Here is a 27,834-nt window from a genome sequence, read left to right on the forward strand (position 1 = left end):
TTGCTTTCGAGGTACTCTCCTTATCTTTCATCTTCATTGATATAATTATGCTGTGTCTTGGTGTATGCTTCCTTGGATCCAACTTCTTTGGGACACTTTGAGCTTCCTGAACTGCTTGGAAGTCTACTGCCTTTGCCAGATTAGGGAAGTTCTCCTTCATTATTTTTTCAAGTAAGTTTTCAGTTTCTTGCTCTTGTTCTTCTCCTTCTGGCACCCGTATGATTTGGATGTGGAACATTTAAAGTTGTCCTGGAGGTTCCTAATTAAGCCTCTCTTCATTTTTTTGAATTTTTATTTCTTCATTCTGTTCTGGTTGAATGTTTATTTCTTCTCCAAATTGTTGATTTGAGTCCCGGTTTCCTTTCTTTCACTGTTGGTCCCCTGTATATTTTTCTTTATTTCAATTTGTGTAGCCTTCACTTTTTTTATCTTATTTTGTGACCATACTCAACAATTTTTGTGAGCATTCTGATTACCAGAGTGTTGAACTGTGCATCTGATAAATTGGCCATCTCTTTATTGCTTAGTTCTGTTTTTGGAGTTTTGATCTGGTCTTTCATTTGGGCCATATTTCTTTGTCTTGGTGCACCTGTTATGTTGCAATGGTTGGAGCCTTAGGTATTTGCCAAGGCTGGGGTGACCAGTTTTGCTGCATGTGGCATTGCATGTTGGGGAGGGATCAGAGAGGGAACAATGCTGTTTACTCAGCTCTCTGGGGCTTTCAGTCACTTCCTTGGCTACTCACAAGCAAATTGGGCCCTTATGGTTCTGATTCCCAGGTGAGTGGGTTTGTGTATGTTCTAGGACCCTGTGGTCTCTCCAACCAACTCTTCTGTGAGGCTGGGAGTTTCTCTCACCACCTCGACTCCCACAGACTTTGTAGCAAGAGATTTTGAGGCTTCCTCTTCCGTTCTGGAACCGTAGGTTGTGCAGTCTATTTTGTTTCCCGGTAGTTCCTCCCGGTTTATCCTCACACAAATATGGGTCCACCTGTCTGCCCTGGTCCTGTAGTCGCCACCTTGCAGTGCATCCTTTCAACCCTGGCTGCCTGTCTCCATCCCTTCTACCAGTCTGGATGAATGTTTCTTCTGTAACTCCTTGGTTGTTGGACTTCCATACGGTTCGACTTTCTGGCAGTTGTGGTTATTTGTTATTGTCCTTTTTTGGTTGTGTGAGGAGGCAAAGTGTATGTATCTACCTGCACCTCCATCTTGGCTGGAAGTTGAAAAGTTTTTAATTTTGATGGTGTTTAGTTTATCACTTCTTTATTTTATGGTTTGTGTTTTCTCCAAGAATTCTTTGTCTAACCCAAGCCCATAAAGATTTATCCTGTATTTTCTTCTATGCTGTTTATAATTATAGCTCTTATATTTCAGTTATTGTTCTTTTTGGGTTAATTTTTGTATATGGTGTAAGTTAAGGATTAAGGGTGTTTAGCTTATGGATATCTAGTTGTTCCAGAACCATTTGTTAAATAGATTATCTTTTGCATAATTATGGAATTATCTTGGCACTTTTGTTAGATCATTGATTTGGGACCTTTCTTTTTTCCTACTGTAAGCCTTTGCTAACTGATGATCATTAGCACCAATTCAGTACCAGCAGAATCTCCAATTTGGAGTATGGTGAGGAAGGAAACTTCATTCAGTACACACAGCTCAGTAGTGATACAGCACAGCTATGGAACAGCTCAATTATGAGACAACACGACTGTCAGGCAGCCCTAGAGTGACTTGGAATGGTGGCCCTCTGGTTTCACTCTGTTGGGGATGGGGTAATTTGCATTTTTAGTCTTGGATGGAAAGGGATGGTGTATTCCCCAAGCCAGAGGGGAGTCGACTTGTATATTGAGAAGGACCCAACCCTGGTCCCTGATTGGTATGTTCTCATGCACATGCGGACTCCAAATCCTGACAGTTTGATTGGTCTGAAAAGCATTGTCCTGATGGGTCAGAGTGGGGCTGCTCTGATTGGTTGGTGAAGATGCCAGTGGGGATATAGTCACATAGCTTCATTTGGATAGGGAATGTCTCAGTCCTGTTGGTTAAAATATGATTTCGGGAACTCCTTTCAAGTGTTAGCTCAGATGGCAGGAACACAATGCAGACAGGCAGTTGAGTGCAGGTTTCTCCCTGAAGTGTAGCCTGTGTGAGAGGCCTTTGTTTAGCAACAGCTGCTGGAGTGTTTCTAAATTTGAGCCCAGTTAGCCACCCAAGACCTTCTTGGTAGGTATCTTCTTTCTTGGAGTCAACACATTTAATGTTCCTTGAAGCGCTACTTTAGCTGCATCCCACAGATTGTACTTTTAATTTAGTTCAAGATAATTTTCTAATTTTCTTCTGATTACCTCTTTCATTCATGGGTTATTTAGAAATGTGTTGTATATTTTCACATTTTTTTCTTATTGATTCCTGCTTTAATTATTATGATCAGAGATCAAACATGGTATGATTTTAGCCCTTTTAAATTTCTAAGAAAGATTTGAGGAAGAGTGGGAGAAAAAGAGAGAGAAACATTGATCAGTTGCCTCTCACACACACCCTGACCTGGGGCAGCACCCACAAGCTAGGCATATACTCTGACTGGGAGTCAAACCTGTGACCTTTCAGTTTGCAGGACGATGCTCCAACCAACTGAGCCACACTGGCCAGGGCCTTTTCCATTGTTCTTTATCTAAAAGTGACAATATTCCAAATTATTACTTACATGCCATATATATATATTTTAAAGATTTTATTTATTTATCTTTAGAGGGGAAGGGAAGGAGAGAAATATCAATGTATGGTTGCCTCTTGTGAGAACCCTGCTGGGAACTGGCCTGCAACCCAGGCATGTGCCCTGACTGGGAATTGAACCACGATTGTGTGGTTTGCAGGCCCGCGCTCAATCCACTGAGCTACACCAGCCAGGGCTCCATTTATATTTTTTAAAAGGTAATGAATTACAGTTGCACTTTACCCTATTGTTAAGAATTATTTTACTGCATATATATTACTGGATAATACTGTGTTAGTATTTGTTGTGTTTGCCTTATTACAGCCACAAACCCATAAGCTATTCTCCTCTTCTTATGTTTTTCATAGGTCTAAGGTCTGGCAAACTTGGTGAACAATGTGAAGCAGTTGTTCGCTTTCCCAGGCTCTTTCAAAAGTATCCATTCCCTATTCTCATCAATTCTGCATTCCTAAAGTTAGCTGATGTTTTCAGAGTTGGGTAAGTCTTTTCTCAAATCCTTGGTGTCCCAAAGTACTTTGTTCGTATCTTTGTTTTGTTTTGTGGTCTTTATTCTCTTTGACTCATAGGACTTCCACATGTTGGTTACCATTTTAGTGGACACACAGGGTAATGTGTAATGCTTTTTGGTAGAAGATTTAATGACATTTTAAGCAAAATTGAAGGGTGTAAACTAGAGAGTACCTATTTCTTTAGGTAACAGGATAAGTCAAATTAGGACAACCTTAATATGTTATGTGTTTTCAAAACACCTGTGGCTTTGTACTGATTATTTGGAGAAGTTTCTGATTTTATAGCTTATTTTATAACAGATTACAAGTTACTGTGAAGTGCCTAGAACATGTAAGCACTGAATAAAATACCCATTTCTCTTTTTTTTCCCCCATCAGTCCTGGCTCATTTCTTTCTACCATCCCCCAAGTGCTCATGTGGTTACACACACACCAAATCAGACCTGAAGGAGAAAAGATGTTGTAGAATTAGCTCGAGAGAGGAGGAAGGCAGTCTGACCTCCTGGCCTTGGTTGGAATGTGATGAGGTTCAGTTCTGCCCCAGGGCTGCTTGTGTCACTGCCCCTTTGGAGTCTTGCAGTCTTGCTGACTGCTTGTGCTTGGTACCCACCTGAAACACTATAGACTGTAACGCTTAGTGATGAGACAAGTGAGATCGAAAACATCTGCCAGTGCTACAGATTGAATATTAATGGTGTCATTTAGATTCCTAACTAAATATTACTTTCCTAAAATGGTCTAATTTATTTTATCTCTGGTTTTTGTAGAAACAATTTCCTGAGGCTCTGTGTTCTCAAAGTTACTCAACAAAGTGAGAAGCATTTGGAGAAGATTCTAAATGTGGATGAATTCGTGAAGAGGATTTTTTCTGTGATTCATAGTAATGATCCTGTAGCGAGAGCCATCACACTCCGGTATATTGCGTTGCTATTATGATTCACCACAAGATGTTTGAGTTATAATTATGTAACCAATATATTTACTTTTTCATTTTGAATATTCAGAATTTATTTTTGTTTTTTCAACTAGGACTCAATGAATGCAAAAATGTCGTAACTGTTCTAACCTGTAAATGCTTCTCAGTTATCACCTATGATACTGTTTTGGTTGTACATTGTTGCCTAACTTGTTTTTGGAACATTCTGTAGGTAGATGTTCTGATCCAAGAGCTAGGACCTAAATGTAGCTTAGCTTTAGCTCATTTTGACCTTCCTGATCTTCTTGTTCTTACTGTTTTGTGTCAGTTTCCTGTACTCATCTGTAGTTACCCACTCATTTTTGTACACAGTAATTTATATTTGAACTCCTTGGAGAATGCCAGATATAACCACTATAGTTTCTTCAGTCTTTTCTTTCTTGGCATTTAAAATTTTTAAATTTCGTTAGAATTTTAAAAAATTGTAAGCTTTATGTTCAGCTTGAACCATGTTCTCTTCTTAGCTGTGCTGTCTGTGGAATCATGTATAATTCGGGGATTTTTTTTTAAATTTATATTCCTGAATTATAGGGGTCATTTCTTTTTTATGTTTATGAATTTTATAATTTTTAATGCTTTTTGGCACTTTATGAACTTTTTCAATTAATGTATATTCATTATATAATTCGATAAAACAAACTAGAGAAATGTATTAATACATATATGCTGCCTTAAATAAAGTCCACATGAACACGAGGCGAGTCATAAGTAGCCGTGCTGTGTACTCGCGCACGTATTTCTTTACCCTCCCCCAAGGACTTTTTTCCCACCGCTTTTATTTTTGCAGGGCTTGCTTTGCACTTGCCCTTTCCAGACATCACTCCTTCTAACCACCAAGTCCAGGGTGTCACTTCTCCCCAGAGTGTCCGTATTTGCGCATCAGGAAACGGGTTCTTCCCTCTTGTTCAGAATTAAGTACTTTCGTGATTCATATTTTAAAGATGTGTTATTTTTTACCTATTACTTTAGACTTATAGATTAAAACGAGTGGAAGAAGATGGGAAATACTCATTGCATTGGAAATGTAGTGCTACAGAATATTTCTAATATTAGCAGAAATATTTCAGAAAGGAGTGTCATATGGGATTATGCCTTTGTATAAAAGGCCAAAGCCTTTTTATATTACATAGTAACAATCTGTTCATCAAGATACAGTAATATTAGCCTGGTCTAATCTTTTCTTGTATAAAATACTAGCTTAATAGCCATTTGTTATTAACATATTTTGAAAAATAATCCATCTAAGTTGTACATTTTCTAAAGTTAAGTAATTTTAGAACTCTCCTTTCTAATTGAAATTAAATTACATATTTAGTCCATTTTAATATCTTGCTTATAAGAACTCTACTGTTTGTGTCCAATCAATTATATCTCCATATGATAATTAGGAGATGATATGTCATGTTGGAAGGTAACTCAGGACATTGACTTTGAGGAGGGTTGTCATTGTAGGAACTCTGTTTTGTTTATTGAAATACTTTTATAGCCTTCTAAAATCCCTGCCGTTCTGCTGAGAAGATTTTTCAAGCTTACCTTTTCTATAGTTTGTTACAAATAATAGATTTTTTCTTTTCTGAATTTATGATTTTATTATAAAACAGACTGTGTTTTTTTTTTTTCAAATTCTTCCTGGACCTTGTAGATTCTGATATAAGTGCCAGGGAGCATCCTTTGCATGAGTTTTTTGATCTGAGGATGGGTTTGAAAATCATGGTACCAGTATTTACTGATGTAGTGAAATCTTACTTTTTTTACTTTGTGGATGTTAAGTAAGACCGTTAATGCTTTGTTAAACTGGACTTCTTTATGCAGCACTGGAAAATTGATATTTTAATGCTTTAATAATTTAGAAGTTTCTTTTCTGGGTTGTGTTTGATACCTAGGATGTGCTTCAAGATGATTTTTAAAAACTTTGCTTGTATTAGATATAATCTATCTTAATTTTTCTGACATTGAAGTATGGAATAGTGGTTAGAAGTTCAGTCACTGCTTGATTCCTAACATTGACACTTTATTAACCTGAGATTATGGAATTACCTACAAACCTTAGTTTTAGTAATCTAGCTTTGCATTGCTTCTTCCTTTCCTGACCAAGAGTTTATTGTATTTTCATGCTTCTTGCTTTCTCTGTTTCTGTAGGATGTTGGGGAGTCTGGCGTCAATAATTCCTGAGAGGAAAAATGCTCATCATAGTATTCGTCAGAGTCTGGATTCACATGATAATGTAGAAGTCGAAGCTGCTGTTTTTGCTGCTGCAAACTTTTCTGCACAGTCAAAGTAAGCTTAGGCCTTTCTGTCACTTGGCTCTTCAAGAAGAGCTTTTGAGAGAATAGCTCAGCAGTATGTATAAATACTAAGCAATACAGAAAAATGTAAATGACAAGGTGTGTTTTCCAAGAAGGTTTACGTCATGTTGGGGAAGCAAACCTTAAATACACAGAACAGAATAGTTAAGTACAAAAATTGGCATTAAGTATAAATGAAATAAGTTTCCAGAGGGACAGGATCAGTGTAGATTATAGTAGCTGGGGAAGGCGTTATTGGATAGCAGAAGCTTTTGTTTGCTTAAGAGCCTTCCCCAAACATACGTAGCCCTAATACAGAACTGCCTCTTTCTTACTGTCTTCTCAGGTTAAGTTGTTTGGCAGTAGGGCTGTACACAATTTGACAAAGACAGTAGTAACTTGAGTTGAAACCAATTTTAACCTGTTTGGGAAGTCATGTTCTTACTGAGCCATATATAGTAAAACATTGTCTCTGGGTGGTAAGATCATATCTAACTTTTATTTTCTTTTTTATAAATTTCTCCATATCCTGTCTTGAGCAAGTTTTGATTTTATAATCAATCAGATAAATATTAAATTTATTTTTTAGAATCAAAAAGAGCATTTCCATTAAGATCCTCTGCTAAATTTGAGAAATTGAAATAATCCATTTTCTTTCTTCACCTTTTATTTATGTGCATATTCTTCTCTTTGGCTGCTTTTATCAGACCTTAGAAGTCCAGGATTACTCATTGGAAAAGGAGAGTAAAGAATAGAAAGCATATCATTTTTAACTTACTACTCAAAATCAGTAGGTGTGGCAGTAATTGAGGAGGTGAAATATCTGAGTTAAATACAGTTTCTATTTGTGCTTTTGAAAATTGGAAATTTTTTATTATTGAGAGTATCATTGATATTGAGAGAACTTTTAAAAATTGCTTTTATTGACAAGGAGGTGTTATTATCTAGTAATTATCATCTGATTAGCACTGTCAGATTAAATATGTACAGTGACTCCAAAAGTAGTTTTCTAAATGTAATTAATAAATGATAAGTTTAAAATTTAGTGATTAAATTTATTAGAATCATATTTGGTTCAGTTTTTCTCTTCTGTTTATCAGAAGCTAATTTTAATCAACAGTGGAATTTTTTATCTGTCTTGGGAAATGATTAAGAGTAAGTAACAGAAACAGCAAGATTCTTCACTTAAAGAATTAATGACCAATAAACATTTAAATTAACATTTATATAGAAGCAGTTTTTGATATACCAGTCTTCAGTAAATGCTTATAATTTGTAATATTAAAAAATACCAAAATTAGTACAGTGGACAGCCTGAAGGGCTCATCTAACTGTATTAGAGTGTGAAATTAACAAAAACCTCTTTCCCAGAGAAAGATGGATGACCTGGCCTGAGATCAGGTATCTCAACTAATACCGATGGGTTTTTAGCATCTCAGTTTACTAATTTTTGGATCTTCAACAAATGAGAATAACTGGCCACATCAGGCCTTGAGAATTTAATTCTGCTCTTTCCCTGTCTACTGCCATAACCACATTTAACTTGTTCTAAAAAAGGTTAAGTTTTATATTTTTAAAGAACTAGTTCTCTGAGTCACAAAATCTGAGTTGAAATCCAAGCCCAAGTGCCTTCAAAAGGGGTCCGAGGAGCACTTTGACAGTGCTAGAGGAGAGATGCCCTCTAGCAGCGACTGTGGTGAACTGGGTTGAGAAAATGAGTCTTAAATCTCTTTTTCAAAAAGCCAACTCATTCTTTAAGTATAAGAAAAATAATTTACATATGAATTGTATTTTAGAATACAATATTTTAAATTCTAAAACAAAAGCAATAAAATTTTTTGAAATTTTATCAAAACAGTTCAAAATTTTATTGCAAAGCACAACAAAGTTTACTTATTGATCTATTTCTGCATGGGCATAAGGAAAAGCTTCATGATTTCAGAATTATGATGCATTTAATGATAACAAGGTTACTGAGATTATAATGGATGTAGTCAGAGAGAGTAAGAGCACAATAGAATAATTGAGAACAAACTGAGTCTCAGGAAACACATTTATACATGAATCTATCATAGAAAGTTCTAGCAAACAAAAGAATACACAGTCATGCATTCACAGTTGTGAATAAATAGCTGTCTTCAAATAGCACGTAGCCTCTGGAAAACTCCACTGTTCACTTGTGAGAGCATTGATTTGAAAATGACAAATCATACCATAATAGCAGGAAATATTTTATTTAGACATCCATTGACATGTCTAAAGCTACTACTGAGGGGAAGTAGCTTATGTCTTTTTTTTTAAGTATGTTTTAAAGACTTTATGTATATGTTTTCAGAGAGAAGGGAAGGGAGGGAGAAAGAGGGAGAGACAACATCAAGGTGAGAGAGATACATCAGTTCGTTGCCTCTTGTATGTACCCCGACCTGGGACTGAACCCACAACCCCGGCCTGTGCCCTGAGCAGGAATTGAAACAGTGACCTTTTACTTTGCAGGATGATGCCCAACCAACTTAGCCACATCAGTGAGGGCAGTAGGTTATGTCTTACATATCATTTACTATGGATAAATAAGCCAGGTTTGATCCTATTACCTCTTATTATATTTCTTTACATACTATATTTTATCCCATATATTAATGTTATTAATATTTTTGCAACATTCTGTGATATTTCTATTGCCATTGAATCAAAAGCAACACCATGGAAAATGCACATATATAATGTTATAAATACATGGCTAATTAAAATAGTTCGGCTTTTATAGTAAGATTCTATCTGTGTTTCCTACTGTATTTTGTTGCTTATGTGATCAGCTAGTGTGTTAAAAACCTTTTTTTTAATTAAAAGTATATTCTAAAACATAATAGATTGAGATAGTAACCTTGAATCTTTCAGGCAGTATGACTCAGTGATGCAAATTGCACCAACACCCATAAATCAGAGCATCTTTCCTTGAATACCAAGTGAGAACAGTGTTGGCATAAACCCATATGCTGCTTGGAGTTTTGGTTTCAATTGCATTTCTTACCTCACCCCCAGCACCCTGCCTTTGGAGCATTAGTTACACTTTAGAGTGTATATTGGCATTTCTCCAGTGCTAATTGTGTTGTGTTTCTTTTAAGTCCTTAGAAAATCTTAATTTAATTATTTGGTTTTAAAGTTTTTGCTGTTCTCTCTTTCCAAAGGGATTTTGCTGTAGGAATCTGTAACAAAATTAGTGAAATGATTCAAGGTATGTATGCTTTATTTAGTATTATTAATTGACTTAATAGGATTTATATTACTAATAATAGCTGCTAACATTAAGTACTTACTATGTGCTAGTCACTGTTTACTCATTCATTCAACTAATAATTTATGAATGAATGGTCAAAGTTTTCTAATGCCATCTTCCATACTTAGCTTCCTGTGTGTTAGCCCCATTTAAAAGGGAGCTCAGGAGCTACGGCGCTGCACAGTTCTAGAGAACACCACATCTTTTGTATTTTCGTATTTTTGTAAATGACATCCTTTTGAATTGTGCAGCTTGTCAGACTTGCATAGGTAACACTATTATGTTTATTTTATAGAAAAGGAAATAAAATGACTAAATTGAAGATGAAGATACAGTGGTTGAGTTTTATCCTGTTCCCCTTTATCCCTGTGTCTTTTTTCCTGCCATTCCAAAAAGGCTTTCCTACAGAAAGGGCTGTCTCTAGAAGGAAGCATCATGCATCATAGAGCAGGTTTTTATTGAATCCTGCTCTTTCAGACATGATCTCAGCAAAGAAACAAACGGCATACTTGAATTAAGATAATCCAAGGAGGGTGTCATGAAGGAACCATTTACAAACATATGGGCAGGGTAAACTATAGGTGATAATGTAGTCCTGCACCCCTTTAGGATGTAGGGGAGGGAATGGTTAGCAGAAAGCTGGAGTCGTGTCAAGAGGGTCACTTTGAAAGACTGACCGTCAGTGAATATGATATGACCCTACATAGAGGGAACCAGGGAACAAATACTCTGACTTCATTCTTCTCCCTCCCATCTCCTGGGGTTCTGTGCTTTGGCCAAACCCAAATAGAGGCCAAATTAGCAAGGGAGTTTGTTGATGTAAGCCAAAGTTGAAATGCTATCATATGTTCACACTAAGAGTTATTTTGCAGTGGGAAAACTAGTGATTTGCAGAGTATAAATTAGCTTTTGGCATATATGTAGTATATTACAAATGACAATTTTTGACCTTTATCACTGCAAAACCCTGCTGTAGAAGAAAAGGGTTTTGTTTGTTTAATGCTAATTTTGATAGGAAAAGATGCATTGCCATTAATTCTTATGTAGTTCCAGCTGTGCATGCAGTAAAGAACAGCATTGCTACGCAAAATTCACAGAAATTCAAAACCATTCCATGCATACTCTGTTCACATCTTGATTTTGACATAATGTTAAAGGAAATCATTAAAATTGTAAATATCATGAAATTTTCGCCATTGAGTATGTGTGTGTCTCGAGGTCTGTCTAGAAGGTATCCAGCCATGTACCGTGAAAAATAGAGACATTTATTGAAAAAGATACAAGACACAAGAAACATTGTACTTACAACAGTGATGCCTCTGTCCCTTTCAAAGTAGGCACCTTAGGACCTCACACACTTCTCCCAATCACCATTAACTCCCTGTCGTATTTTCCTGAATCTCATCAGTGGTCTGAAATCTCTTCTCTTTCAAAGGTGATTTTAGTTTTGGGAAAAGCCAGAAGTTGCAAGACATCAAATCTGGCCTGTAGGGGGGGCTGAGTCCCCTGGGTGATAGGATGTTTTGCCAAAAAAGTCTGCACAAGACATGATGCCAGAGAGGACACAGTGTTGTGACGAAGCCCGTCACCAGTTGCATAAAGCTGCAGGCTTCAGAATCATCCGAATAGTTGCAGAGGAATGTTCAAGCTTAATGCAAAATTTGATGCAGATTTGTTGTTCTACTCAGTCATTTTGAATGTGACAGCCACACAGCACATAAGCTCACTCAACCTTGTCTACTGCCCCCACTGACTAGTACAGTGAAGTTAACATTGTTCATGCATGCATATTCTAGCCCACTCTCTGGCTGCCAGGTTACAATGATGTCGCACGAACCATTCTCGTTATTTTAACAATGGCTGCACTTTTTATATACGAGACAGATCTCGTATATAAACATATTTATACCTTTTTAGTATGCTATGAGAAGAAATAGGCAGCAAAATGAGTTTGCTTTTCACTGTGCCTTTTAAAGGCATTTTCTCCTATTGGATGTGGTTGTATAGTCACTGAACAATTAATGTTAAGATAAATACTTTTGGAAAAAACTATTGTACTGATTAAACATAATATTAGTATACTTTTTGTTTTTAAATGGTTATTGTGCTAATTGAGTCAGAACGTTTACACGTGAATTGTTATCAAGGAGGATGATCACACATCTTGAGAACCCTATTTGTACCTAGGCTTAGCCACACCTGTAGACCTGAAGCTGAAGTTGATCCCAATCCTGCAGCACATGCACCACGACGCGATCCTGGCCTCCGGCGCTCGTCAGCTTTTACAACAGCTGGTCACATCTTATCCTTCCACCAAAATGGTGATCGTTTCTTTGCACACTTTTACTCTGCTTGCAGCTTCATCTTTGGTGGATACACCTAAGCAGGTAGTTTCAATTTTTTTTAACTGCCTTTTCTTCACTAATCTTGCATATTAAGTATATGCTAAAAGATAAATAACTCATTAACTCATACATGTTGATAATATTAAGATACCCTTTCTCTAATAAAGATCTGTTTAATTTCCTTGTGCTTGTTTTTGCCTTCTCTGTATTCACATCACTGATTTTGGGGACTCCTTGAGGAAATGAGGTAGAGATGGGTACGTGGCAGAGCATGGAGCATAAAGAAAGAAAGGATTGAGTCTTGAAGGCCAGGCCCTGTGCTTGAACCTTATGAATTAAATAATGGTATCGTTTTATACACAAAGAGAGCAAGGACTAAACATGGTAGCCCTGATAAATGACAGGGCTGCACTTTGAAATGAGTCCTGTCTTAAGTCTGTAAATTTCACTAAGCAACATTGCTCTCCTAATGGTAATTTCAGTGACAGTATTGTTAACTATGTGGCTTATTGCCTTTGTAGATTCAGCTTCTTTTGCAGTATTTGAAAAATGACCCCAGGAAAGCAGTAAAGAGGCTTGCTATTCAAGATCTGAAATTACTTGCAAATAAAACACCACATACTTGGAGTAGGGAGAACATCCAGGTACGTAAAACTTTGAACATTAATAATTTATATAGAAAAATACAGCATTTTAATAAATTGTTTTGCTTTAAATTTTTATGTCATCTTTGTCATCTTCTAAGTGTTCAGATTTGAAAAATTCTAAGAACATTGTTGAATTTACAGCAGAAGTTATACGTGGCAAAATAAATGCTTGAAACTTCTATCATTTAAAGTTTGTTTGTTTTAGTGAATTAGACTTGCCTCTCAATTTCTTGTTAATTTTCACATAAGCAGCACTATCAGGCCAATTGAGAAGGCCAGTTAAATTGTTTATTTTATTCCTGTCTCCTTCAGTCAATTTAGGGAGAATAATTTTGGTGCTGCTATGATTTATTAAGGAGAAGATGCAAGATGGGTAACTTGGCAAAGTATATTTCTCCTTTTCACAGAGAGCAAAAGACATTCCTAAGTTTTCTTCTGTAAATAATATAAGAGCAGATCTCATTTTCCAGACTTTTACTATATTATTTTTTAATAGCATCTCTTAGGTTACATTACTATTTTGTTGTTTTTTCCCCCAAAATGTAACCCTATTTGTTTCCACATTACTGATAACAGATGCACCATTTTCTTAAAAATTCTATTTAAAGAGAAGTGGAAGATTGTTAGAATTTGCCCTTCATTTTCATAGATTTTATTATCTGTTGGTATCATTACACCTGTGGTATCACAAAAACCTTTGAATTTCAGATTATTAAAACTAAGCTGCTGTGTTTGTTTCTTTTATTGCAATTTTTCTAAATATATTTCAATATATTATAGATGGATAAGCACAAATATTTTAAGAAATAAGGGCAGTTGTTAGTTTTTGCATTTAGTAGATGAGCAAATTAGAGTTCTGAGACACTTAGTATGCTTAAGAAAGTTTCTTAAGAGGCTGTAATTAAGAACTGAATTAAAAGCACTTTTCTCATCTGGTGCTTTTTCTACTAAACAATACTGTCTTTCCAAGAAGAGAACGTGCCCAGTCACTTTAGTCGCGCTGAGGAACTTGTGCATAGAACCAAACCAAGGATGGGCATTGTATTGCTCCTTCTCATTGTTTTCCTTATTGTGAGACAAAGCATACATTCAGGAAAGTATGTTAAATGTATATTTAATAATCCAAGAATTGCACCTGAAAACCCCTATAGCCACCCTCCAGCTGGAAACAGAACACTGCAAGATCAGAACCCTCCTCCCCTCCCACCCTCCTCGATCAGAACATTAACACCTATGCAAAAGAAACCACTATTTTGACTTTTGTGATAATCATTTCTTTGCTCTTTATAACGTTACCATCTGTGTATGCTTTCCTAAAAGATTGCTGCGTTTTTGTTTCTTTTGCTCAACACCGTACTGGCGACATTCGTCTGTATGGTTGCGTGATTTTTCCTTTTAATTGCCAACATCTAGAATGATCAGACTTTTACATTTTTACCAATTTAGAAGTTGTCATTTTAATTTCTAATTCCTTGATTACTAAAGAATTTGGACATCTTTTCAGTGTTTATTGACCATTTGAATTCTCTCCTTTTGTGACATGGCTGTTCACATTTCTTGCCTATTCTTCTGTTGATTTGCAGTCATTCTGAATATATTATGGATACTCGTACTTACCCATATTTTTCAGACCATGAGATGCACATAGGTTTTAGAGGAGGAAAACAGAAAAAAAATTTTTGAAGCAAAAAAATGTGCTAAAATATTTAATAACATAAATAACAATATTTCACCAGTATAAATGTAAACAGAACTCAACAGCAGCATTAACGGCCATTATTCCTGCCAAATGGGACAGGGTGCATGTTATAGTCCAAAAAATATGCTGGTTGGTCCTTGGCAATTCTATACAAATTTCAGCAGCAGCCGGTCAGGTTCCACCTTTTTAAAAGAGTTGATAATTTAATTGGGATTGCAGTGAAAAGAAAAAAAAAACAATTTGTAAGACATCTATGTCTTTACAATGTTAAGTCTTCTAATGCATGAACATGTTATATCTTCATGTTTATTTAGGTCTCTTAAATGTGTTTTTTGCCTGACTTGGTTTTGTCTGATATTAACATAGCTACATTAGCATTCTCCTGGGTGTATTTACATGGTAGATTGTTTGCTGTCTTTTTACTGCCAGCCTTTATGCATCATTATGTTTCTGATATGTCTTATAAAGAGCATTTACCTGGATTATCTTTAATCCAGCCTGGAAGTCTTTGTCATTTTAAAATGGAGTGTTTGGTTCATTTACATTTACTATGATTTATTATATATTAAGGTTTAAATCTTATCCTATTTTTTGTATTTATGTCTCACTGTTCTTTCCTCTTTTTATTGGCTACCTTCTGGATTGTTTTTAATGTCTACCATTTATTTTTCTGTGAATAGTTTGGAAGTTCACAGACTTTTTAATTCTTTTAGTTATAAAAATTACAACATGCATATTTTTAATGAAAATCTAAAGTTAATTCTGTTACAGAGACCTTAGAACATACTTTAACTGCATTTACATCCCTCTGAACTTTTATATATTGTTGTCATGTGTCTTAATTCTATCTTTTCTTGTCAAACAATTTGTTACTGTTTTGTAAAGTCATTGTTTTTAGGACCTTCCACTGTCTTTGCTCTTCTTGCATCTCAGGCTCTGAGACATTTTTCCTTCTGCCTTTGGACAGTCCTTTAGAGAGGGTCTGCATTCCTCAGTATTTGCTTGTCTGAAAATGTCTTCCTTTTGCCCTCAGTCTTAAACTTTCATCGGCGATGGAATTCCCAGAGCATTGAGGATACCACTTTCCTCTCTAGTGGTTTCCGTCGTTACTGCTGAGAAGTAGCAGTATTCTTTCACGGGGAATTTTTTTCCTTTTGCTCTTAAAATTTTCTCTGTAATTTGGTTTTCTTCAGTTTCACTATGAAATGTCTGGTTGTGAATTTCTTCTATTTAAACTATGTAGGTGATTGAGTTTCTTGAATTATAAATTTGGTGTCTTTCAGCAGTCCTGGGAAATTGTCAGGCATAATCCCTTCAGATATTGCCAGTCTCTCTTGCTTTTCTCTCTGCATCTCCAGTTAAATGTGTGTTAGCCCTTCTCCATTAATCCCCCCATGTTCCTTATCTTTACATATTTCATGTCCTTATCTTTTTATGCTTTATTCTGGGTTTACTGATTATGTTTCCAGCTTATCTAAAATCTTTTCAGGTTTTGTCTCTGCTATTGATTACTATTGGTTCTGCGTTATACCCTTTTTCCTTGTATACTTGGTTGTTTTTACCTTGAGCTACTCATTTTCCTTGGAAAAGTATGTGTGGGGAATTCTTTAAGGCCCAGAATGAAAGTGCATTCCTCTAGAGGAGATTTGCATTTGCTTCTGTTCCATAGAGAGGTCATGTAGTGATATATGCTGTGGGGAAAAATAAAGTCAGGGAGGAGGATTAGTGAGTGTGGAAGATGGAGTTTTAAATAGGGCAGTCAGAAAAGCCCTCATTAAAGAGTTGACAGTTGAGCAAGGACCTAGAGGAGGAAGCACTGACTTCATGTGCTGCTGAATGGAGACTGTGCCAGCAGAGGGAGCAGCGTGAATGTGAGGTCAGTGTGTCTGTAGAAAAAGAGGGAGATGAGTAGGAAATGCTATTGGATGGGAGAGCAAGCAGATCATACAGGGCCCTTGAGTCCTTTGTAAGGATTTTAGCTTTTACTGTGCATGGCTTGGACTGCCATTGGAAAATTTGAAGCAGAGGACATTGTCTTTTTTTATTAACTGAAATATGTCTGATGTATAACATTGTGTCAATTAAGGTACACATGTTAATTTGATACACTTATACATTGTAATATGATTGTTATAGCAATAATTAGCACCTCTATCATATTATGTAATTATTTCTTTTTAGTGGTTGAATAATTGTGTTATAGTCTCGTAGCAAGTTTGAATGTTTTTGTCTGTATGCACTGTGCTACACGTTAGATCTACAGGACTGACTGACTACTTGTTGCAAGTTGGTTAAACCCTTGAACGTTATCTGTCCTATCCCTCCAGTTACCCACTCCCCAAGTCAGACAGAGAAAAACAAATACCATAATATATCACTTATAGAAACTGAAAAGGCCACGCTCATCAAAGCAGAGAGTAAAATGGTGGTTACCAGGGAATGGAGGGTGGGGGAGGGCAGAGGCTATTATCTGACTTGAGTTATAAAAGACTCTGGCCTAGCTATGTTGAGACTACATTGTAGGGGCACAAGGGCAGGAGCAGAACATTTAGGAGACGATTATAAATAAGCCAGTTAGAAAACAGTACAGTCACCTGAACCATGGATGTTGTGGGTTGTCAGCGAGAAGTAATATTCTGGGTCCAGCACAAATAACGCCCCTTCTTTATTACAAAATCATAAACATGTAATCCTGTAACATAACAATATCACACCGAAGCACACCATTTGACATTTTAGGTGAAATGTTCAAATTGCTGTCCATTTGTGTGAGACAGTGACGTACCCTACCGACCACACTCAAGCAAACCTTACTTCTGCTGGACTCTATTTTAAAGGCAAAGCTGACTGATTTACTGGCAGATATATGTAGAGGAGGAGAAAAGGATGACTGAGGTTTTGGGCTTCAAAAAATTTACTTGGTATGGGTAAAACGCTGGGAAGCTTATTTCTCTAGCAGATCAGGAAGGAGTTCAGTTCTGCACATAGTTTACAGTGTCACACGTCCAAGTGGTTGTGCCATGGACATACGGGTCTGGAGTTCAGTGACCAGATCTACCTAGTTATAGAAGATCTAGAAGTTGTAAGAGTCATCAGTTTATCAGAAGTATTATCAGAAAGCCAATAGGGAAAAAACGGATTCATTTGAAATACAGGGTGGGGCAAAAGTAGGTTTATAGTTGTGAGCATGCAAAACACAAAGTTTATTCTCGTATTATTATTTATTGATTGTTGTATTTTCCATACAAACAACTGTAAACCTACTTTTGCTCCACCCTGTATGGTGTTAGAGGGAGACTTCCACAGATACCCTGGACCTCCAGAAAGATAAGCAGATGGGCCCGAAAGCAAATGAAGCCTGCAACATAGCTAGAGACAAAAATGACACAACTGAAGCTGTTCTACTTTGGGCACCTCATGAGAAAGCAGGGTTCTTGGAAAAGATGCTGGGGAAAATAGAAGGCGGCAGGAGAAGGGGAAGACCACATATGGAAACATGATCATAAGGTGTGGGTGAGAATGGAGGATGCAAAGCCAGAGATCTGAAGAAAAATAGAAATGCAAATAAACTAGGGTATTAGAGGATTGCCAGATAGTGGAGGGAAGCAGTGCATGGGGTGGGCAAAAGTAGGTCTCCTGTGCCATTGTAACACTCTTTTGAGTCAATAATGTGATGGTAATAATCATGACCTGCATGTCTGTTTTCCATACAAAAACCTCCTTTAGTCCACCCCTGTGTATAGTGTCTGGCATAGACATAAAAATGCTTGTATGAGAGTAACTCTAAGAAACAATATTAAAGGTAGGATTATTTTGTAGTTTTGCTTTTTGTATACTTTGACAAATTGTAGGGTTGACATTATGCTGTCTTAAAATGAATTAGGATTTTCTAAATTCAGGAGTGGTTAAGAGCTATGACATAAGAAACTTTCTACCTCTTGAAGGTATAAATCCATCTGAATGGATTAAAAAGTACCATAAATCTATCTGAATGTAGAACTTTTTCCAGGGATAATATTCTGAGAGCATTTCCAGTTACATATTTATTGCCCTATCAAAAGTTGATTGATTATTAATTAAACATTGATTACTTTTCATTTAAAATATATACTTTTAAATGTTTGTTTTTCCCATGAAGAATTTTTTCCCACTGTGCCTAAAACCTGAGCATATTGATTTTCACTGATTGGATGTGATCAAGTAATTGTTTTTTCAAAACCTCGTTATATTTTTGAAAACAATGAAATAGAGCAGAGGCAAACATTTCTAATGATTTACTTTACAAGGTAATAGTTTGTTTATTTCAAATTTGAATTTTACTCTCAATTACCAAGAATAATTATTCTTCTAAGGCTTCCTCCTCTCTCTTTACTTTCTTTCCTTCTTCTCAGTGGGTCGTATCACTGCTGATTGATTTTGGGAGTCTTGGTATTTCAAATGCAAATTGTGTCCATTTCATTGTTACTTTTACTAGTGTGTTGGCAAGTAACATAACTCTACGTGGCATCAAGTGGAACAGGTGTAAAGGAAATGCTCTCATTCTGAATATTTTAGAAACTCAACGGAATGAAGGGCCCAAGTATAGGGTACTGTGATTAAAGTTTTCCAAACCAGTTAATTTTTAGGAACACAAATATTTATCATATATTTATATTTTCTTTGGATAAATATCCATTTTAGTTGGTGTTAATCTGTATTATAGTTTACACTGTTCTTACAGTGTTATCTGAAAAGAAGACTTGATTTATGCACCTTTTCTGTTACCAAGTGCTAGATAGTCTCAAAAATAATTTTATTTTTGGCATTACCTCTCCTGCCAGGTGAGATTTGTACTTTTCCTGGTATCAGGAGGGATGACAAGTTAAGCCTGAGAATTCTTTTAATAATCTTTTTCTTTGTAGTTAGTAAGATGGAAACAGAAAATTTAGAGGTGTTATGTCTCAGACACTGAGTACTTTTAAGCATAGCATTTTCTTTACTTCAAAGATTATAAACTTCTCGCCAGTCTTTTCTGGAACACATCCCTCGTGGTCAGTTCCATTCTAGAGTAGAGAAGCCCCTGTTTAGGAACTGACCCAGAAAACAGTAATTCAGGACACGCTTCGTTTGAGCAGTGAGTTAAACCAGCATAAAGAATTCAGGCTTAATAGTCAGTGAGGAAGACAGTGCTGCACGAGAGAGGGGGCTTTGTTTGAAGAGTTTCTTGTAGATTTTCTTTTTTGCTGATAGGAAAAATGGTCCTGGTAAGAACGATTTTGTAATAGGTAATAAGCTTGAAACAGGAACTTGAACCAGATTGTTATTGAAATATGATTGTTGTGCCATCTCAGGGGAACTTTGTGATGTGCTCTGTTAAGCTTGCTAATTTGAATTAATGAGCCTTTAAATGAGCACATATTTATTGAGAGCATTTTAGGTACTCAATACTGTGATAGGTGACAGAAATTAGAAGATAACTATAAATTTATCATAAATTTTCTAAACATTTTGCTCAGTTTTTCAGATAGTAAAATTCTTGCTTCTTTAAGATTATTAATATCATTATCATATATAAAATGTCTTCCTTCTTGGTTATACCAAAAGGTTAAATGTCTATTATACACAGAGCACTCTACAAGACATAATTTTGAATACTTATAAACACAGGACATAGTCCTTAGCCTCTGGGGCTCTTTGGTTGAGAATAAAAATTCCTAACCATGAACTAATTAACAGTACAGGCAGGACTGTTTAGGCAGTAAAAATTAGTTAAATGGAAATAGCCTAAGTATTTAAATAAATAAAAACTAACAATTACCTAATCACAGTCACTTTTGAAAGAATGCTTTTTTTTTTTTACTTCAAAAACAGCATCTATGTCTGCTTTTATTTCCTTGTCCCCTGCTTTCTTTAATACACTTGCTTTTGATCTTTTTCCCTATCACTTTGCTTAGGCACTTAATGCTAAATCCAAAGGCCTTTTCCACTTATATCATCTGCCCTCTCCAACACATTTGACGCTGTTGAAATATTTCTTTTGGTTTCTTTGGTCCTTATCTGTCCTCACTCTTCTTTCCATTCTCTAAACTGTACCTTCTCTGTGTTGTTCACTGCCCCTTTTCCTGAGTTTAGTCTTTGGCCCTAGGTGCTTTCTCCCATTTCCTTTCTACCACTCTGGTAGCTTCCCTTAACAGAAGTGTGTGCATTCTTCTACAGTCTAGTTCTTGTACTGAGTTTCCGAACTGATCTCCATAGCTGAGCTGATATGAACGAGCATAGCAGCTAGTAGGGACTGCAGAGTGTGTTGACTCTCAAGCTGTTTAGTCTTACAGATAACAGATATGGTCCCCACTTATATTTCAAATTTTAATTCATTTCTTTTAATTCCTGTATATTCACATGTCAAAATTCAAAAGCCACAAAAAGAAATAGAGTAAAATGTTTCCCATTAACTGTTCTACTGTCCACTAATCTCCTTTGGCCAGTGGCAACCAATGTCTGATTTCTCATATACTTTCCCAGAGATATTTCAGATGAAAACAATTCTGTGAAAATCTTTACCTTCACTTTACAAAGAAGTTGAGACAAAGGTTTCAGTAATTGGCTCAGATCACAGAGATGGTGAGTAGCAGAGCCAAAATTCAAATGCAAGTCTTTCAGTGAAAAAATCTCCATCTCCAGTTCCAAATGCCGAGTGGATATTTCTTCTTAGATTTCCCAGTCTTCCTATTTTCTTTCCTCCTTCTGAAATTAGCTTATCCCCATAAATATTTAATCTTTGTAAATGGACTCAATGTTGTCTGGCCAACAGGTTTGCAATTTTGTGAAAATCATGGAATCTGTCTTGTTCATTCCATCATGTACAGGTTGGGGCAAAAGTAGGTTTACAGTTGTGAGTTCACATAACAGAGTTTACTCTTGTACTGTTACTTATTATTGCATTATTTTCCATACCAACAACCATGAACCTGTTCTTGTCCCACCCTGTATAATCTCTTTCCAAATGTATCTCATAATCCTTCCCTGTTTTCCATTCCTACCACCAGGCTCTAGTTCAGGCCACCATTACCACCCGCCTGAATTATTGCCATAAACTACAGGTTGGTCCTTAACTTTCAACTCCTTTTGTTAACTTCTTCTGTTTGCCATTGCCAGAATAATCTTCCCTAGCACTTCAGATGACATTATTCCTCTCCAGTGGCTTCCTGTTTCTTTTCTCATCGGGTTTAAATCTCTGCCTAACTTTCAAGACCCTCTGTAATCTAGGCTGATCTTCCCTACTCAGCGTTCTCTCTTATTCTTCATCCCTTTTGGACATACCTCATCTTAGGCCACCAATGACCATTCCATATTCCTCATTGTCAACAGCCTAATTGCCAGAGTTCTTATTTGTATCACCTAGACTGCATTTCCTTCCATTACCAGGAAACTACTGTATCTTTCAGATTCATTTCCATTTCTTCCTTGATAAAATTTTACTGCTGCTTCTATTATTGTTATTACCTAAGTTTTTCTTTTAACTGAAAAAGTATATATGCACATTATGAAGAATTCACAGGGTTTCGATGTATACAATGAGTGAAATATGTCTGTGTTTCATCCCTTCCTAGATCCTTCCTGAATTTTGTATCCATTTGCAAGCATGTATATTTCTCTTTTATTTTCTGTACAAATGAAAATATACAGTATGCATGTTCTGAATCTTTTATCACTGAACAGTACATCTTAGGGCAGGGATATCAAACTCATTTTCACCAGGGGCCACATCAGCCTCATAGTTGGCTTCAAAGGTCCAAATGTAATTTCAACTCCTTAGCAGTTAAGGAGTAGTTAGATTTATACAGTCCTAAAATTATTTCGGCCCTTTGAAAGCAACCTCGAGGCTGGTGTGGCCCCTGGTAAAAATGAGTTTGACACCCCTGTCTTAGGGGAACTTCTCATATAAGCAGGTAGTTCTGCTGCATTATATTATCAGCTATGTGGTGCCCCCTTTACATTCCCAGTTTCCCACTGTGAGGACATTAGACTAGTTTCCAATACTTCTGTTATTGTTCACATTGCTATATTGACTAGTCTATAAAAAAATCACCTTTATGAACATACATTTCTAAAACAAGAATTTGGGACCTTCTTACATCATACACAAGAATAAACTCAAATGGATTAAAGACTTAACTGTTAGACTCAAAACCATAAAAATTGTAGAAGAAAACATAGGCAGTAGAATCTCGGATATTTCTTGTAGTATTGTTTTCTCTGATTTATCTTTCCCTGCAAGGGAAATAAAAGAGAAAATAAATGGGACTACATCAAACTAAAAAGGTTTTGCGTAGCAAAGGAAACTGTCAACAAAATGAAAAGAAACCCCACTGAATGAGAGAACATATTTGCCAGTGATACATCTATTAAGGGGTTAATATCCAAAATTTTTGAAGAACTTATAAAATTCAACACCAGAAAACAAACAGTCCAATTAAAAAATGGGCAAAGGACCCGAATAGACACTTCTCCAACTAGGACATGCAGATGGCCAAAAGACACATGAAAAGATGCGCAACGTCACTAATCATCAGGGAAATGCAAATTGAAACCACAATAAGATATCACCTCACACCTGTCAGAATGGCTGTCATTAATAAATCAACAAACAAGTGTGGGTAAGGATATGGAGACAGGGGAACCGTTTTGCACTGTTGGTGGGAATGCAGACTGGTGTAGCCACTGTGGAAAGCAGTATGGAGTTTCCTCAAAAAATTGGAAATGAAACTGCCTTATGACTCAGCAATTCCCCTTCTGGGAATTTATCTAAAGAAACCTGAAACAATAATTCGAAAGAATATATGCACCCCTATGTTCACTGCAGCATTATTTATAATCACCAAGATATGGAAGTGGCCCAAGTGTCCATCAGTAGATGAGTGGATGAAACAACTATGGGACATTTACACAGTGGAATAGTGCTTGGCTGTAAAAAAACAAACAAACAAACAAATGGAAATCTTACGCTTTATGACAGCATGGATGGACCTGGAGAACATTATGCTGACTGAAACAAGCCAGTTAGAGAAAGACAAATACCATATGATCTCACTCATATGTGGAATCTAATGAACTAACAAGCAAAATACAGACAGACTCACAGAGAACAGGTTGACGGCTGGGGTGAGGGTTGGAGGGACTGAACAAAAAGAAAAAACTCATGGACACGGACAACAGTTGCCAGGTGGGGGTTGGGGGTGTGTAAAAAAAAGAATTTGGTGGTCTAATGACATACACATTGAGAATTTTGAGATTTAATGCCAGTTACCCACCATGAGGTTTATAGCATCTTAGCCTTCTATCACCAGGGTGTGACCATGCCTGTTTTCCGTACTGCATTCAGTGCTGCGCATTATTGAACCTTAATCTTGGCCATTCTCACTGGTGAAGCAACTCCTAATTTAAAATTTTCAAATTATGAGTGAGGTTTGACATCTTATATTTAAAAGCCATTTGTATAATATCTGTGATTTTTATAGTTTCTTTCTTTTTCTAATTTGCCACAGAAAAGAAACAAAGGTCTAGTTTTGTTTAACAATCAAGACCACTGGCCAGTTCTTCTGGAACTGTTTATTGAATAAACGGTTCTTTTGATCCGAAAAGCCTTCATCATACATTAAATTCTAGTATGTATTTGAATGTTTCTGGGACCAGTTCTCTTTCACTGATTTCTGCATTTGTGAGTAGGAAAAAGACTTCTGTGATTTCTGTGGATTTATTTTACATTTCAATATTTAGTAGGGCTTGTTCTTTAGGCCCTTCTTTATACTTTGTCAGAACCTTTTGGGATTTTTTCTGTATAATCTTTAAAAGCAGATTATCTAACCTCTCCTTTCCCCCAAATTTTTTCAATTGGGTAAAATTTGTTGTTTAATTTAACCTTTCTGGAATTTTATTTCTAATGTTTCCCCTAGTCTTTGCTCATTTTCTGAATCTTTGTGGGAGAACTGGACTTAGTTCCGTTTAACAGGGCAGTTATTGGACCATTTATATTACATGCAGTCTTGTCAGAGTCGTGAGAGTACACGTACAGAATGAGGTAGCCCTGTATTAGGAGCATGTATTTAGAGCTCACTGCATTGAGAGAACCCCTGGCATCTTGTTTTGGAAATACTTCAGACCACCTTAGTGAGGAGTAAATGACCTGAAATGGGAGAGGATAGATAGGTCACTCAGTGTAAACTAGATGGAATATCACACTCTACTGTTTTTTTAAATATACTTATATGGCCCGGACTGGTATAGCTCAGTGGGTTGGGCATCCATCTGCAAACTGGAAGGTCACTGGTTTGATTCCCAGTCAGGGCACTTGTCTGGGTTGCAGGCCAGGTTCCTGGTTGGGGGCGGGGGTGAGCGGGGGTGGGGTGGTGCATGTGAGAGGCAGCCAATGGATGTTTCTCTCACATACGCATGTTTCTTTCCCTCTTTCTCCCTCCCTTCCCCTCTCTAAAAAAATTAATAAAACATTTTTAAAAATCCACATATATGAACTATTATTCATATCTATTAGGTAAGCAAAATATGGTAGAAGTTCTGCTTGTAAGGACTACGTAGTACACATGATGACTTTTTTTAAAGTATTTTTTAGAATAGGTGCAGATTTACAGAAAAATGGGGAAGCTAGCACAGAGGATTCATACATACCCCATACCCAGTTCCTCCTGTTACTGATTTTACATTAATATGGTACATTCATGACACTTGACTGATAGTAATACATTAATACTATTAACCGAGGTTCATACTTTGTTCAGATTACTTTAGTTTTAGCCTCATGTCCTGTTTCTCCCCGCCACTCCATCTAGGATACCGCATTGTATTTAGCTAACATGTCTCTTTAGGCCTCTCTTGGCTGTGGCAGTGTGACTAGTTTTTTATCATGGAAAAAAGACATTAATACATATATTTTTTAAAAGCTAGAGACTGTAAAATGAGTAGACACTTTAAAAGTATATTGATGCTTTAGGTTTCATGTTCTTCTCTCTCTGTATTGAGGTACTCTGTGAATGTGCCCTCCAGACTCCTTACGACAGCTTAAAACTGGGGATGCTGACTGTCCTTTCCACGCTCTCAGGGACCATTGCCGTCAAACATTATTTCAGCATAGCTTCAGGTAAGCAGGGAAAGGAGATGGTACGTGGATGAGGTGCTAATCTCTTAATTCATGTTGATTTTCAGGTTGCTTCCTCTGTACAGCTTTAGAGTCTGTTATATGCTAATGATTTATTTGAAAATTAAGTCATTTGACTAATGATTCAATTCGTCAGATGATTTAATGCCTTGACTAATGCCTATGGTAATAAAATCTTGAATCCTTGATCTTAACTGAAGGACATTATTTTTCTATATTTGTTCTTTTTCTAATTATATGTGGGTGCAACAATATTTTTGAGGGTGCTTAAAATAGCTGGTTTGCTTTTGTATGTCTGTAGCTTAAAGTGCCCTTTAAATTTGAGTACATTTCAAAGGCCAAGTGATGGTGAATTTTAAAAGCAAATGCCATGCTATCTTTCAGGTACACATCACTCTGGAAAATGGTTAAAATAAAACTTTACCCCAGTTCAATAATGCTTTTCTGATTGCCTAATTCAAGATGAATTAACTTCAGGATGCTTTTGTTGATGCCCAGTGAAGAGCTTACTTACCTAATATTTAAGTTAAATTTTTTTGTTTTATTTTAATGCAAGTTTTATGGAATCTTCATTGTTTTTTTGTAGTCAGTTAATTTGATTTGGATTAATTAAAGAACTATAATGTGCATTAAACCTTTTTATGGTTTCACAGCTTATGAACTTACTGGGTAAAGGGAATTCCCTGACCTCTAAGTCCTGGAGAGGAGGCTGAAAGGACCTGATAGTCTGTTGCCAAGCCTCTCTGCCACCTGGGGTGCACATGTAGCCAGAATTTACTTAAATCATTTCCATACCATAGACTGAATTGCAAGCTAGGAACAAGGAGGAGTGATGTAGGAGAATCCCTTTTCTGATGATAAAACAATGACCACAGCAACCTCCAGTTTGCGGTACACTGTAGCAGTGGTTGTTGGCTGTGTCTTGTACCTTTGCCAGTGGTGTAAGCTGTGACATCAAAATGTCAATAACAGTTGCATTAATATCTTCGCTGGACTGTTTCCATGACGCTTTGGGCTGTGGCCTTGCCTTTTTTCCGAGCTGATTTTCCAGCCTTTCCAGTAATTCTGTGAGGTACTCTGTATCAGTTATCTATTGCTACATAATAGATCACCTCAAAACGTAGTGGCTTAAAACCATGACCATTTTATTTGCTCTGATTCTGCAAATCAGTAATTTTCACTGGCCTTAGCTGGGCAGTTCTGCTGGTCTCATTTTGGCTCACTCACAAGACAGCAGTCATCTGGAGCCTTGATCAGACAGGGGTCCATGGTGGCCCTATTCAGCAGAGGTTGGACAGCTTTCAGTTGAGGCACCTTGGTTCTCCTCAAGGTGACTCTCAGGAGGCTAGCTTGGGCTTGCTTATAGCATGTTCTCAGAGTTCCAGCAGCAGCCAGAAGAAGGCAAACCATGAACACACACACACAAGCACTTTTATAGCCTTTTGCTTACACGTGGTTTTTAATGTCTTATTGGCCAAGGCAAGTCACATGACCAAGCCCAGATAGGTGGGGAAATAAACGCCTCTTGATGTGAGTGAGGAATTAGAAAATTACCTTGCAATGAGGCAAGCCTACAAGAGATGGGAGAGATTATCAGAGTTTCCCAACAATCTATCACATACTCAATGTGCTTTCAGTAAATTCTTTTTCTGCACAAATCAGCCAGTCGCAGTTTCTTAGCTTGCAGTTAATAAATATTCTTGACTGACATCACACTTTGAAAGAGTTGCAGAGTATTAATTGTTAATTTGTAAGTTATATATAGAATCAAACAAAAGGCTCAAATAACCAGACTAGGTAATGTTCACATGAAACAAAAGTAAAGAATTTTTCCAAAAATAGGTTATTTTCATAGATAACAGTAAATGTTTATTTTCATTGATTAGTTTTTTTTCTCTAAAGCCAGGATAGTTTATAAAAGAAACTTAAATTTAGTGTTTAAATTTCCACTAGCAAATGGCTTGTAAGTATGTAAGGTGTTCGGTATCACATATATCTAAGAAAAATGCAAATCAGAACAACGCTGGAACACTTTACCCATTGTTGAGATTGGAGCAGTCAGAAGTCTGATAACACACTGTGTGGACAAGGACCCGGGTGAGCAGTACTCATTCACTGCTAGTGGGGGTGTACCTGATTAAACCTCTGCAGAGGCAATTGGAAATACTCATCAAAATTATACCTGTACACCCAGAAATTTCACTTTTAGGAATT

The 27,834-nt window shown here is 36.6% G+C and overlaps 1 protein-coding gene across 1 annotated transcript in view; it reads left to right on the top strand.

Moving 5' to 3' along the window:
• INTS7 (integrator complex subunit 7) overlaps window positions 1-27,834 on the top strand; it is a 68,179-nt gene that overhangs the window by 8,607 nt on the left and 31,738 nt on the right. The window contains exons 2-8 of the mRNA XM_037136988.2: window positions 3,084-3,213; window positions 4,013-4,159; window positions 6,361-6,498; window positions 9,692-9,738; window positions 11,968-12,167; window positions 12,647-12,769; window positions 25,485-25,602. Of these exons, the coding sequence (XP_036992883.2) occupies window positions 3,084-3,213; window positions 4,013-4,159; window positions 6,361-6,498; window positions 9,692-9,738; window positions 11,968-12,167; window positions 12,647-12,769; window positions 25,485-25,602 (903 nt within the window). The remainder of the gene's footprint in view (window positions 1-3,083; window positions 3,214-4,012; window positions 4,160-6,360; window positions 6,499-9,691; window positions 9,739-11,967; window positions 12,168-12,646; window positions 12,770-25,484; window positions 25,603-27,834) is intronic.

Source organism: Artibeus jamaicensis, unplaced genomic scaffold (assembly GCF_021234435.1).
Source record: "Artibeus jamaicensis isolate MK-2021 breed Jamaican fruit bat unplaced genomic scaffold, CSHL_Jam_final contig_2170, whole genome shotgun sequence".
Lineage (NCBI taxonomy): Eukaryota > Metazoa > Chordata > Mammalia > Chiroptera > Phyllostomidae > Artibeus > Artibeus jamaicensis.